We start from the raw sequence: 14,553 nt of genomic DNA, 5'->3' as shown, positions 1-14,553 counted from the left end.
GTCAGGAATTACTCTGAAATTTACATTTGCCCAAAAAAGTCACCCTAGTTCAGTTTAACAGTATTTATTAATGAAAAATTACAAAAATAAAGTATTTCAATGTTACATGAAGATCAAATATGAGATTCGAAAACAAGTTTGGATTTTTTTTATAATTCTGTCTCCGTAACCCTAGTAATCAATACTGTAATGTTAGAACTTCATTACTATATAGTCTAAGTATGGTTATATAACATCTCAAATGTAATGTAAACTGAAGGTTACAATAAAGTTAATATTTTAACAATGGCGACAATGGTAGCCTTTTTGGTTCCTGCGTTTTCACTATAAAGAGCCGTTGATAAAACCTTTATAATTCTGGATTATCAACACCTTATTATAAAACTGCAAAACACATATGGTGCCGCAGCTTTTTTATATAGATAGATGGCATTTTAAGGGTGCTCAACGGTTATGGAATTTTCGAAATAGTATGAATGAAGAACACAACTTTCTTTATTTAGCACAGACAATATTTCTCGTCACAAAGAGTTTCCATCAAATTTATCGCTTTTTCTAAACCAAAGGCCAACACTTTCCCTAATTCAGTTTTGTTTTCTAATTACCAAGGCAGCCACAAATAAATTTACGTCTACCTAATATCTTGGGCGTAAAATCTAGGTGGCGCCAGTCATCTATATTTACTTCATTTTAACCATGACCATGTTCTAGAAAGAATTAAAACAACAAAAATACCGAACTTCAAGGATATTTAAATCTAAAAGTCAAAACAAAACAAAACAAAACAGACAGACAGACAGACATAAAAAATAAACATGACAAAATAGGGGTTAAGTAGCAAACAGTATGTTATAATCCTAATATCATAAAACAAACAAATATAAAATCAAAGAAAAAGAAAAAGGCATATAGACAAAGCACATAAAAAAATGAAAGACAAGAAATTATACTAGGTCAGGCTTGTCAACATAACTTTCTCTTGATAAAGACAATTCTAAGAAATTGATCATCTATTGAAAGCAAACATGCATGAATAGTCTAAACCTAAATTTTGAATATTTCGTTTATACATAGATATAGGAAGATGTGGTGTGAGTGCCAATGAGACAACTCTCCATACAAATAACAATTTAAAAAGTAAACCATTATAGGTTAAAGTACGGCCTTCAACACGGAGCCTTAGCTCACACCGAACAACAAGCTATAAAGGGCCCCAAAATTACTAGTGTAAAACCATTCAAACGGGAAAACCAACGGTCTAATCTATATAAACAAAACGAGAAACGAGAAACACGTATATATTACATAAACAAACGACAACTACTGTACATCAGATTCCTGACTTAGGACAGGTGCAAACATTTGCAGCGGGATTAAACGTTTTAATGGATCCAAACCTTCTCCCTTTTTCTGAAACAATAGCATAACATCACAACAAAGAAAAACATACGATAAAATATCAATTGGCAGACTTAACTCAATACGTATGAATTTGATAGAAGTCATTTGTTTTTAGCCGAAGATCCTCATAAAACTAATTCAAGTTAATTGCTTGTATGCAATTATAAGCATGTAGGTTCTATGTGAACCATTTTGCCGCAGTGATTCGTTAGAGATAATGACAAATATAATTTATTAATGTACCCCGCAAACGGAATACACGTGATGATGCATTTGTACGTTATTGCACTGGCACATGATGATTGAAGCTAGAGCAATTAGATGATAAGACAAATAGTTGTATAAGTTAACGGTTTGGTCTGGCAATAATGATATCATATCTTAAAGGAGAATAGAAATAAAAGGTATATTCAACAGCAATAAGTCAAAAATGAATTAACAACGCCGTGGCAAAAACAAATAGCAACAAACAACAAACAACAGTCTACAAATTACAACATAGAAAACTATAAACTAATACACAAATGAGTTATATCAATAGATTAAATATTAATTGTTACTTAAATCTTATCTTACCCGAGATAAATCGTAGACCGTCAACGTTCATAACCTTTGAACTTGACCGACTAAATTTTTGTTTAAATGAAAAAACATGTTTCATGATAAAGAATGGACAATACTAGTAGCGGTGTCACATAGATATTGTAACATTACAAAGCACTATGAACAACACTTAAAACCAACACAGGTTCCGCAGGAATAACAAAACCTCTTTCAAACAAAACTTGTGATGATCTCGGGTACTTAGGAGATGTATACTCAATGTGCAGCAGCTGCTTGAAAGTTGCTGCATAGAAATGTAAAGTTGTACAATTGGGAAGCCAAAATCATCTCTTTTGTCATTAATTAACGTACAAAGGGAGGAAACTCAACATCTCTTCTTTCCACACCAAATATAAAAGTAAAACCATGCACTAGTTCAGGACATACCTAAAAATATAACTACTATTTAGAATGGAATATGTCAATATACAACAACCTGAACAAAGAGAAAAAAAACAACCCAAGGTCAACAATGGCGAGTTAATATTCTGGGAGACATGGTTTGTTATGAAAACTAAACTGCTTGGATACTTTAACCTTAATGTTTAGTATTTCGTTATACTTATTTAGTCGATGGAATTCATCTGTTTTTAGTCGAAGATCCTCCTATCTTTCAAGTTATGTTCTCCCACCTTCTGATAACCAAAAGTAAATTCAATTTTATTAATCAATAATAAGCTATGTGAACCAGTTTGCGACGAATGAAGTTAGTCACTAAATATAGCTACATGTACATTGTAATTCATTCATGTTCCGCTGTTGGACTGTTGCTTCATAGATTTGAAAGTTTTTAAATCATCTGTTTTGTCGTAATATTATGTTTTCAAAGTCCAATATCTAGATGGGAGTCAATGGAGGAGGCAGCCTTAACCACATTATTTGTAAAAATGAAATGTTATAATTTACAAAGATAAATAGAAGAACACTATAACACTATATACACTTATGACGATAAACAACGTCAGTACCTATAATCTACACTTCAAAAACAGCGTGTATTATTTGTAAAATTGATACAGAATAGTTATCAAGGAAGGACTTGGTATCTTTCAATGAATTTATTTTAGAAAATAGACGAGATATTCTGTGACTTCACCCGGGTTCATTAATTTTATGCTAAGACATTAGAGATGTTTGATAAAGTCTGAGTAGCAGCTGTAGGCTTATGAAAACTGAACGAATTCGGAAATGTATATTCCATATGCAGGTGAAGTTGGTGTATGGTTACTAAGGTGTGGAGAATTTGTAATTTCAGAATTAAAATCGTATCGTTTGTCATTGATTCCCGTACTGAGATGACCGCTCGTATCACATTCAAGGTATAAGTCTAAAAATTACGGGGAGGAAAACGTGTCCTTTGTTTCTTTGTCCGAGGGTTGGGGAGGGGGTTATATTGATGGAAACTAATCAGAAATGTGTGTAATGCAAATGAAGGAACAACATCAGTGAATCTGAATATGAAAATAATTCATCAGTGTTCTATGATTTTCTTGTATTTTGACAAGTGTCTGAAGGAACTCTGATTGATATGAAAATAAGAAGAGGCCAGCAGGTAGGAAATGTTTTAATACGTCAGTGGAAAGATACCAAGATGCTGTGCGCGCTCACGGATAGTTTCATAATAACCGTGAATCCAGTTTTTGATTGCCGATAATTTTAAAGGTGTATTTGGAAGACCGATTAATATAACGTTTGTCAAACGTGACTTATGTTACTGAGGTTTACAACAAGGTTAAGATCTGGCCTTTGTTAGTCTTGTATTATTTTAATTTTAGTTTCTTGTGTACAATTTGGAAATTAGTATGGCGTTCATTATCACTGAACTAGTATATATTTGTTTAGGGGCCAGTTGAAGGACGCCTCCGGGTGCGGGAATTTCTCGCTACATTGAAGACCTGTTGGTGACCTTCTGCTGTTGTTTTTTTCTATGGTCGGGTTGTTGTCTCTTTGGCACATTCCCCATTTCCATTCTCAATTTTATTACAATGTTTCTTACCATTTCCCCTTCTGTCCAAAAAGTATCATTCAATTGTACATGTTTTATGTTGTATAGGTCATCCAGTGGTTTATCATAGTATGAAAACTTAATGCAATATCTGTACCTCTCACTATATCATTTAGGATACATATAGATATAAGATAAAGATAGAAAAATGAAAAAAAAAAAGAAAAAAAAGAACAGCCACATTTTCTTCTTTTGTCAAATACTGTACTAATGTAAAATATCTGTATGTCATAATAACCTAATTCCTTCATAATATTTTTTGTGCGTTAGTGTTTACACAATAAGCAATGTATAGTTATCAAAGGTACCAGGATTATAATTTAGTACGCCAATATACTCGTAAACAAAATATCATATACCTTTATTGTAAACGCTTAAAACATACAGTTTACCTGTAGAGGGAAATGATAGGAATTAGAACGTCGAAAATACATAATCTGACACAGATACAAAGGGTACGTCACCCTTTTTATTTTGAACTATTAAGTGTGCGTCATTAGTTTTATATTGGTCATTCATTTGTGTACACCCTTTCAATAACCGATACGGTGGATGGATAGCTAATAGAGCTACACAGTATGTATTGGCCGACTTAATTTTCAATCAAGGTAGGTATCTGTTTTGTTGATTGCAATATCATATGAAATATGTAGTGACCTATTTATATATGATCATATATGTTTTACTATATATATGACACTTTATACGAGTGTGTATTGCTTGTTGATATTTAGTTGTCGTCGCTGTAAACGGCTTTACATTGATAAATATGTTCTTAAAACACATGTATATGTTTAATTGCATTATTATTTATACAGTATGATGTATACACATTACAGTGTGTACTGTGATACACATCTCGGTTTGTTTGTTTGTCATGTTGAGGTAAACAAATGATGACGCAATGGAGATGTGGTGTAAATCTTATATAGCCTAAATGCAGTACAGGAAAGCACCAGACTAAGGTTCGGCTTCCAGTATGATTTATATCTTAAGAAGGACAGTTTATACTTAATAGTTTGTTCTACCCCCGTTTTCCCATTTCATTTTTTTTTAATTTCAAATTTATCTAGCCCTATTAACGTCATGACAAGTAGCATCACATTTCTTTCATTCATAAAACTTTTATTACGAAAGAGATTAATATTTATTGGAAACTTTAATGCATTACTTTATAATAGTCTTTCCTTGTTATTTCCTCTAATTATGTGACCACTTCTGAAAATTATTACTCTTCAGGTGTACATGACAATGTCCATATTTCCACTTACTATGTTGGCATGACACGGGTTATGTTCTTCTCATATATGTTATGATGGTATGATACTAAACGCCTAACGGGAAGGATTGTGCCTGATGTACATATGATGAAATCATAATCTTTCAGTCAGTTTAATTGAAGTTTGGAGCTGGCATGTCAGTTAACTGCTAGTAGTCTGTTGTTGTTTATGTATTATTGTCATTTTGTTTATTTTCTTTGGTTACATCTTCTGACATCAGACTCGGACTTCTCTTGAACTGAATTTTAATGTACGTATTGTTATGCGTTTACTTTTCTACATTGGTTAGAGGTATAGGGGGAGGGTTGAGATCTCACAAACATGTTTAACCCCGCCGCATTTTTGCGCCTGTCCCAAGTCAGGAGCCTCTGGCCTTTGTTAGTCTTGTATTATTTTAATTTTAGTTTCTTGTGTACAATTTGGAAATTAGTATGGCGTTCATTATCACTGAACTAGTATATATTTGTTTAGGGGCCAGCTGAAGGACGCCTCCGGGTGCGGGAATTACTCGCTACATTGAAGACCTGTTGGTGACCTTCTGCTGTTGTTTTTTATTTGGTCGGGTTGTTGTCTCTTTGACACATTCCCCAATTCAATTCTCAATTTTAAGTTCAAGTTCAAAAATGTTATTGTCAATCACAGACGTATTTTCCAACAATTATTTATATCAAGATAGATTTGTGCAAATGATTATAATGGCTTGATTGCTATTACATCTCTGGATAAAACGAAAAGAAAAGAAAAGGATGTATTTGATAATTATATGTTTTACATTGACAAATACATGAAATACAGTGATCCAAAACATTTAGAAAACTAGATTCAAATATTCTATTTGCTGGTGTTGTAATAAGCACCTAATAACAAGCACAATTTGACATTGAAGGTTGCATGACAACCACCTTTATTATAAAAGAATGATTAAAATGTTCTTATCTTGAACTTTATATTTTTATGAATCATCATTCAACAGCATACATAACAGAGTTAATAAGGGGTAAGAGTATGTTTTACATAACAGAGTTAATAAGGGGTAAGAGTATGTTTTACATAACAGAGTTAATAAGGGGTAAGAGTATGTTTTATCGATGTTTGAATTTCATAAAAATCATTTACGAAGATACAAATCATGGTTAAACACAGAAACTTTGGAATTACAAGTATTTCTAAAGGTGTGACACTGGGTTTATTGAAGGGACAAATTTATGTTTGCATCACGTGTCATGCAACTCTACAACAGGGGTGCGCTCAGTTGGCGAGTTCCAGACGATCGGAATACACGGAATCAACCGGAAACTCAATAAAACAAGACAGAACTGTGTTCTGAACGAGTTCCAAGTGTGCCGAACAAATAGTAGGTGCAGACAGAATTCAAAATGGCGGAGAAGGGAATTATAAGATAAAATACAAAATCTTTAGCTTTCCGTGATATAAAAACTGCAAATTAATAATCTGTTCAATCAAGAATTTGTTTAGTAGGACTATACAAATCATTGGTTCAATGTATTTCAACGAACTTGATCATAAAAGCATTATTTTTAGGGAAATATGCAATAAAGCTATCTTTTTCTGTAGGTATAACACTTTAAAGTGGCCGTCTTATGTCTTTATCTTATAAATGATAATCCTGACAACTTTGAAATCAGTCTTATTTATTTGGACACTAAAAAATGTAATGTTTTGTTCGGAAAGGCCAAAAGATTCAGCCTGCGGAAAAAGGGAAGCAAGTTGCAATTATGTCTTGCCACTCCAAAATTAAAAAAATATTTATTATCATTTCCAGAGACATGTCTCCGTCATTTCTTATTTTTTGTTATATTGTTATAAATAATAATCTACGCAATCTACAATGCTAACTTATTCACTTCATTTTTTTTTTATAATACATAGATACTAGCAGGTCGAGTTTAGTTTTCGATATGCCGAGTTTGTTCCTTTAGGCCAAGGTAGCAATACACAGTTAGGAGTTTAGTTTCGCATGTTGGCCCCTTTGGATTTTTCAAATAGGAAAGTTATTGTGTTATACAATTCATTTTGAGACAGTTAAGTACTAATTTAGCCTTCAAAGATGGTTTATAAGAGCATCAATATTGTTTTCAACATCTTTCATGGGCTATTTTCAGTTTGACAATCCGTATTTTTATAGCTTGACCGGCCATCGGTCCAGAAATTAATGTAATGTTTATAAACACTTTTTTTCTACACGAAGTTTTTGACGCAATTTTACAAAAAAATGAGACGAAAGACATATGATTTTCATTGGATTTACTGAATGATATATGTACACAGTTTCAGAAAAGGTATTACTTCAAGCGATTGAAATTCTACTTTTAGCCAAATTTTGGGGAAATATGTGACATCTTTTCCCCCCTTTTTGCAATATTTATAGCAAATAAGTGCAGATTGTTGCCATGGATACACACAAAAGAAATTATATTTTACCATTTTATATACTTGATATAAAATCTATGGATGATTCTGATTACATACATATGCACATATATGACATAAACAGTAAGCTTAGTATTGCAAGAAAGCAATGAAAAGGGGATGGTAAAATTTATGAGTGCAAATTTTAATATTTTTTCCTAACTGTTTATTGCTACCCAAGTTAATAGCAGTGAGGTACATCCTGTTTCAATTCGTTCGATTGACGTCTGGATTCAGGACAGACGGGACCTGTTCAGAACATGCCAACCGAGCGAACCCTAAGTCAAACTATATCAATTATCCCAATTGGGAATAAGACACGAATGGTACCTTAACAGGCTACAAGCAATGTTTTGATACAGATCGATAATATTGGTCAATTCGTCCGAGGTGGTAATATATGTACATGTGTAGTGCAATTGATGTAGTGTCCTCGTGACTTTGTTGTTGCAGTTTGTTTTTTTGCTCAGGAAACACTTACACATCACCATGTCAATGAAGCTCGTATAAAGTGATATATGCATACATTTAGAAACCAGATTAGTAGCCTTGTCTTTAATTTTGCTTATTGTTTCTATTATCGATTTTGATATTTTGACGCAGTGTGAATTTGCATTGCGGGTAATGCATGTATACACGGTATACTAGGAGACTCTTACTGTCTTCGCACATATTCTTGCTCCATTTGTAGTTTATACTGATTCCTCTGACATTTGAGTTCTCCATTGATTTATATTTATTCAAAATACTTGTGAACTTTCAACAAATATAACTTTTTATAGATATTTAGGAAAAACGACACTTTCCTTGATTGCGAAGTTGTGCATACCACAAAGAACAATTTTTCCATTCGATAGGAATATAATCAAAACAAAACGTCATTTCCGGTGTTAAGTACAACAAATAACTGCTAAATATATACATTGTGTGGTAAATTAGAGCTTTTATTCTAATGAAAAGTAACATTGTTACGTTTAAAAAAGTAATTATATTTCACACATAGAAAATACATAATTCTTTTTCATATTTATTTTTTTCTTAAACAATTATTAATATGTGAAGTGAATCAATAACGTCAGCAAAAGGAAAAATTACATTTCGTATATTGTACTTCCGGGTAAGTTGCTTTTCTAATGTGCGACGTATTATGAAATTTAAATGTGTGAATCATGATCGAATTTTATTTGAAATATTAGGTGGTTAAGTTTTGAAACTGTTTTATTTAACATTTAATAATACGTAAAAATATAGTAGTTGTATGCACCAAAACGATTTTATCAACATTCCTGCAAAACCTAACTTCAAAGACCAAAATGATACTAAAAAAATATTTCCATGTCCAGTATGTTGTCACCATAGACCAATTTCCAAACAATAATGTTTTTGAGAATTTAATTGGTAAAACCAAAATTTTGAGAACGTTAATGCTACTTATTAGTCCTTTAAGTTTTAAACTCTCTTAGTCAGTAGTCAGCACTTCGGTGTTGACATGAATATCAATTATGTGGTCATTTTTATAAATTTCCTGTTGACAAAACATTAAATTTACCAAAAACTAAGGATTTTCTTATCCCACGAATAGATAACCTTAGCCGTATTTGGCACAATTTTTTGGAATTTTGAATCCTCAATGCTCTTCAACTTCGTACTTGTCTGGCTTTATAAATATTTTGATGTGAGCGTCACTGATGAGTCTTATGTAGACGAAACGCGCATCTGGCGTACTAAATTATAATCCTGGTACCTTTGATAACTATTTAAACCACTGGGGTGATGCCACTGCTGGTGGACGTATCGACCCCGAGGGTATCACCAGCCCAGTAGTCGACACTTCGGTGTTGACATGAATATCAATTATGTGGTCATTTTTATAAATTTCCTGTTGACAAAACATTGAATTTACCGAAAAACTAAGGATTTTCTTATCCCAGGAATAGATAACCTTAGCCGTATTTGGCACAATTTTTGGGAATTTTGGACCCTCAATGCTCTTCAACTTCGTACTTGTTTGGCTTTATAAATATTTTGATTTGAGCGTCACTGATGAGTCTTATGTAGACGAAACGCGCGTCTGGCGTACTAAATTATAATCCTGGTACCTTTGATAACTATTTAAACTACTGGGTCGATGCCACTGCTGGTGGACGTTTCGTCCCCGAGGGTATCACCAGCCCAGAAGTCAGCACTTCGGTGTTGACATGAATATCAATTATGTTGTCATTTTTATAAATTTCCTGTTGACAAAACATTGAATTTACCGAAAACTAAGGATTTTCTTATCCCAGGAATTGCTACCTTAGTCGTATTTGGCACCATTTTTTGGAAATTTGGACCCTCAATGCCCTTCAACTTCGTACTTTTTGGCTTTATAAATATTTTGAGATGAGCGTCACTGATGAGTCTTATGTAGACGAAACGTGCGTCTGGTGTACTAAATTATAATCCTGGTACCTTTAACTATTATATATTTGCAAAAGAGGGACGAAAGATACCAAAGGGACAGTCAAACTCATAAATCGAAAATAAACTGACGACGTCTGGCTTAAAATGAAAACAAACAGACAAACAATAGAACACATGACACAACATAGAAAACTAAAGAATATGCAACACGAACCCCAAATGAATATCTATATACAAAGTTTCTCAAAAACTGCCTATCGTTGACCAAACGTTATATACATATTCTCTTTATATGTGAATACCCCTGCCATTTTCGTAATGCAATTATATGCTTTTCAGTATTTGAAGGTCTACATGGTATAGTATTTTTTAAACAGAGAAATCAACGTTTGAAATTCTTCTTTAACAGCTATCTGAAAATGGTATAAGTGTGTCAAGTATCAGACAAAATGGTGCCTCCTGAGTTGAAAGATCATGTCAATAGAAAACACAACTGCTCAAACGACTACTGCGCACGCACCCACATCAAGTAGGTATTAAATTGTTCGAGTTAAAAATACTAGGCGATTACAAATGAAACAAACTGAGCGTAAGAAATAAAAGTCTAGAACGACACTTTGAACGAAAATTACTTCTTTCTAAGTTCTTAGTCCTCACTATTTCTATTTTTGTTAACTTTTACAATATGACATAGATTCGAACAATGTTTTTTTATGGGGGCAGCATTATTGTTTTATTTGATTAAAGTTGTCTATAAGTTCCTATGTTTTTTATTCTTACCCATTGCATGCAAAATTGCATCTAAAAATATCAAACTTTTCCCGACCATTGACAAATCAACGAAGTCAACGGAATTTCCAACCCCAATGTATTTATCAGAATTGGATAGAAACTCACCCAAATCATATTATGGACATGCAGGTGATACTTTAACTACTTTTACCTTAACTAATTTTGTTTTTGTTGCTGCTGTTAAAGTATCATGATAATGCACACAATTTAAGAGACTCGGCTATATTGTTCATAACAATAGGTATTAACTTTAGAATTTGCCGACGAATGTTTAATCAATATATCAGATAGTATAAAATATCTATATTAATATGAAAGAAACTTTTATAATTAAATATCAAGTTTCAACTCAAAAACACAACCAAAGCGCCGTCGATTTTGTGAACCAGAAGTAGAGACATCACTTAAGGATATTCACACAATTAATAATTGTTGAAATAAAATGATGGAGAGAGAAATCAATATCAATAACTCAAGAGAGAGAGAGAGAGAAATCATTACCAAAAGTACAAAAAAAATATTTATAAAACAATAAATGAAAATTAACGAGAAAAAGTAAAATCACAAAAATACTGAACTCCGAGGAAAATTCAAAACGGAAAGTCCATAATAAAATGACAAAATCAAAAGCTCAAAAATAAAGGCAACCGCTGTTCGAAATTCATAAATCGATTGAACACATTAAACGAATGGAGAACATCTGCCATATTCTTGACTCTAATGTAGAAAATAGTGGATTAAATCTGGTTTTATAGCTAGCTAAAGCTCTAACTTGTATGACAGTCGCATCATATTTCATTATATTGAAAACGATGGGTGAACAAAACAAATATGTAACAAAGAAGCAAACACAAGCATATAGATAAAGCACAGTAGAAATAACAGGCAAGAATAAACAAATTTACTATAAAACAATAACACAATGACGAGCTGTAGAAGTACACAGCCCCGTCATATGTATCAAAGAAACAAAAAAGGCAAATAGACAATGCACAAGGGCAAAAATGAAAGACAAGAATACAAAATAAAATACAATAGCCTAGTGACGGGATGTATCAGTACAGAGCAATGTCATATGTATCAAGAAAACACAAAACGGCATACAGACAAAGCATACTAGCAAAATTGAAAATCAAGAATACAAAAATTATCACAAAACAATAACACAATGACGGGATGTATGAGTACACGTCATATATATATATATATATATATATATCACTTAAAGCAGAATAAACAGTAAAAGTAATATTCATAAAGACAAATAAAAGAATACTACAACACGTTATTAAGTTGAAAAATAACGTTAGTATCCAGAATCTTTACTTCAAGACCGTCGTTTATTATTTGTGAAGTTGATACGAAATATTTATCAATAAAGTCTTAGTACCTTCCGATGAACTTTATCACATTATTTGACATATCCCTGGTTCGTCAACTTTCTCCTCAGACACTGGTGACGTTTTTCAAGCAACATGAACCTGAAAATCTGCGGATGACCGAAGGTCATGCGAAATGCTCACTCTTAAGTTCAAATGATTGAATTTATGAAATATGTTTTCAGATACCAAAGCACCAGGTTCCATTGGGATCGATAAAGCATCACAAGAAGCTATTAATTTTGTCCTGTGGGGAGCTTCTGGATTAGCTGTGATAATTTTATTCATTCGGCTGATCATATCCGTCATCCATAGATTTCGTCGACGACATAATGAAGGTGTGCCTTTCTGTAAGTCTTTTAAAGTGTCTTCTCTCGAATAAAGCGGTGATATTACAATGAACAATATTTATCTAAGAGAACATATCGCTTTATAAACTAAACAAACACTGAAAGCAGAATAGTTGTATTTCATATATGAATCAAACACGTATGAAAACTAAGACAATACAATTACAATTTGAACATTGGACTGCCATTCTCAGTTTTATCAAGAAGTTCAATCTTATTTATTATAATTCTTATGTCTTAGTTTTCATATATTTGCGTTTACAAAAGGAAGGTTAACACCTGGGATTATAATTATCCTGTCTTTTATACGACCCGAACACAACAAAAGCCTTCAACAGCCATAACCGTCTTAGTTTAATTTTGTCTGCATAACCTTATTTCATACCACCACTTAATTTTGTCAATTTTTACTTCATTCTAATATAAAAGTAAAAGATGAAGTATAATTGTAAATGAGACAAAAATCCACCACAGATCAAAGAACGAGGACATACACTGAAATAGGTCACTATATGGCACAATGCATACTGTATAGTCAGCTATAAAATGCAACGACATGACAAAATGAAAAACAATTGAAAAGAAAAACGAACGGATAATATAAGCTTTATATCACAAAAGGAAACACAAATTACAAGTCAACACCTACAATAACCGCCGAATAACATGTTCCTTACAAGAGACAAACACATAAAGTATACGGCAGTGTTTAATATGTTTATGATTGCTCAATCCTTCCTAATCATTGACGGAAGTGTAACAGAACGACATTAGAACAAACAGTAAAATCATATTGAAAAGAATGTACTCGTCTGATCGACCAAAATATATATAACAGAGTATTGTAAGAGTAACTGCAGTTACTGTACGCTAGTTTGAAAATTAATTTAACCAAATACTAGTAAATAAAATGCGTTTTCTGAGAATAAAATTAAGATTTACCTTATACAAATGTGTTATTTTCAAAAATATTTCCATGTACCAAATCACTGCATTCTCGACAGATAGTGTAATGGTGTCAACTATTGTGCATCATATTAATTATTTTGAAATATTCAAGGGGGAAATAACAGCAGGTGTACATTACAAGAAGCCCCGCCTCCAAACTATTCAGATGTATCTATTCGTACACTGCCTCCGACATACAGCCAGGGTTGTAGAATAACACATTATCACCCTTCTACAGGAAATGTGTCACAACAGACGACATCGACTGGAAATGACGTATCGGTGAACGAATCATATGCAAGTTACATTGCTGACACTGATTTTACTGTTCCACCTTCAAATGACGATAATGGGAATAACGACGATGTGTTCGATGCTCCTACAAACACAAATTTCGAAACGGAAAACTCTGTTTCTCAAACACAATTGTCCAATGACAATTATAGCGACAACAGACAGTCTCGAACACATATCGAAAACGATTGAAAAGACAAATGACGATATATGTGAAAGCAATGACTTTGATATGTGAATGAGATCGCATAGAATAGCTACTATATAGCAAAATTACTATGAACGGGTTTTGTTGTCAAAGACTCGTAACAAAAGGACGACATTGAAGAATTCATTCCATGGATATAATCCGATATTCAACCAGCTTAAGCCAACAACATAGAAACACATGCCATAGATTTCTTGCCCTAACTATTTATATGATAGGTCATGCAGCATTGACGACGTGTAGTCGTTAAATTGTGTACTTTTTGCAGATTTTTAGATTTTTAAGAGTATTTGTTTCGTGTTTATTGTGTATTTGAGTCAGCATACATTTTTATACAATTTTATGTTATTTATCAAAAGCTTGTGTACGTATAATATTATGTTTGTTTACTGTATGTAGTATTAACAAAAAACTACGTTACTTTCATTCGTGATTTTATATCTGAATGTATAGTTCATAT

General features: G+C 32.6%; 1 protein-coding gene across 3 annotated transcripts; it reads left to right on the top strand.

Moving 5' to 3' along the window:
* Positions 1-4,352: 4,352 nt before the first annotated feature.
* LOC139512931 (uncharacterized) lies at positions 4,353-14,519 on the top strand. 3 transcript variants are annotated; one of them, XM_071300914.1, is made up of 4 exons: positions 4,353-4,617; positions 10,462-10,651; positions 12,479-12,643; positions 13,704-14,519. In XM_071300914.1, the coding sequence occupies exons 2-4, from the start codon at positions 10,597-10,599 to the stop codon at positions 14,075-14,077; spliced, it is 594 nt and encodes a 197-aa protein (XP_071157015.1). In that variant the 5' UTR covers positions 4,353-4,617; positions 10,462-10,596; the 3' UTR covers positions 14,078-14,519. The 3 variants fall into 3 exon arrangements, with proteins under 3 accessions (XP_071157015.1, XP_071157016.1, XP_071157017.1); XM_071300915.1 differs by having other exon boundaries at positions 4,354-4,617; positions 10,532-10,651; XM_071300916.1 differs by lacking the exon at positions 4,353-4,617 and adding an exon at positions 8,614-8,701 and having other exon boundaries at positions 10,532-10,651.
* Positions 14,520-14,553: the final 34 nt, after the last annotated feature.

This window comes from Mytilus edulis, chromosome 2, assembly GCF_963676685.1.
Source record: "Mytilus edulis chromosome 2, xbMytEdul2.2, whole genome shotgun sequence".
Lineage (NCBI taxonomy): Eukaryota > Metazoa > Mollusca > Bivalvia > Mytilida > Mytilidae > Mytilus > Mytilus edulis.
Note: the sequence above shows the minus strand (reverse complement) of the source record. Positions and strands in the feature narration are given on the sequence as shown.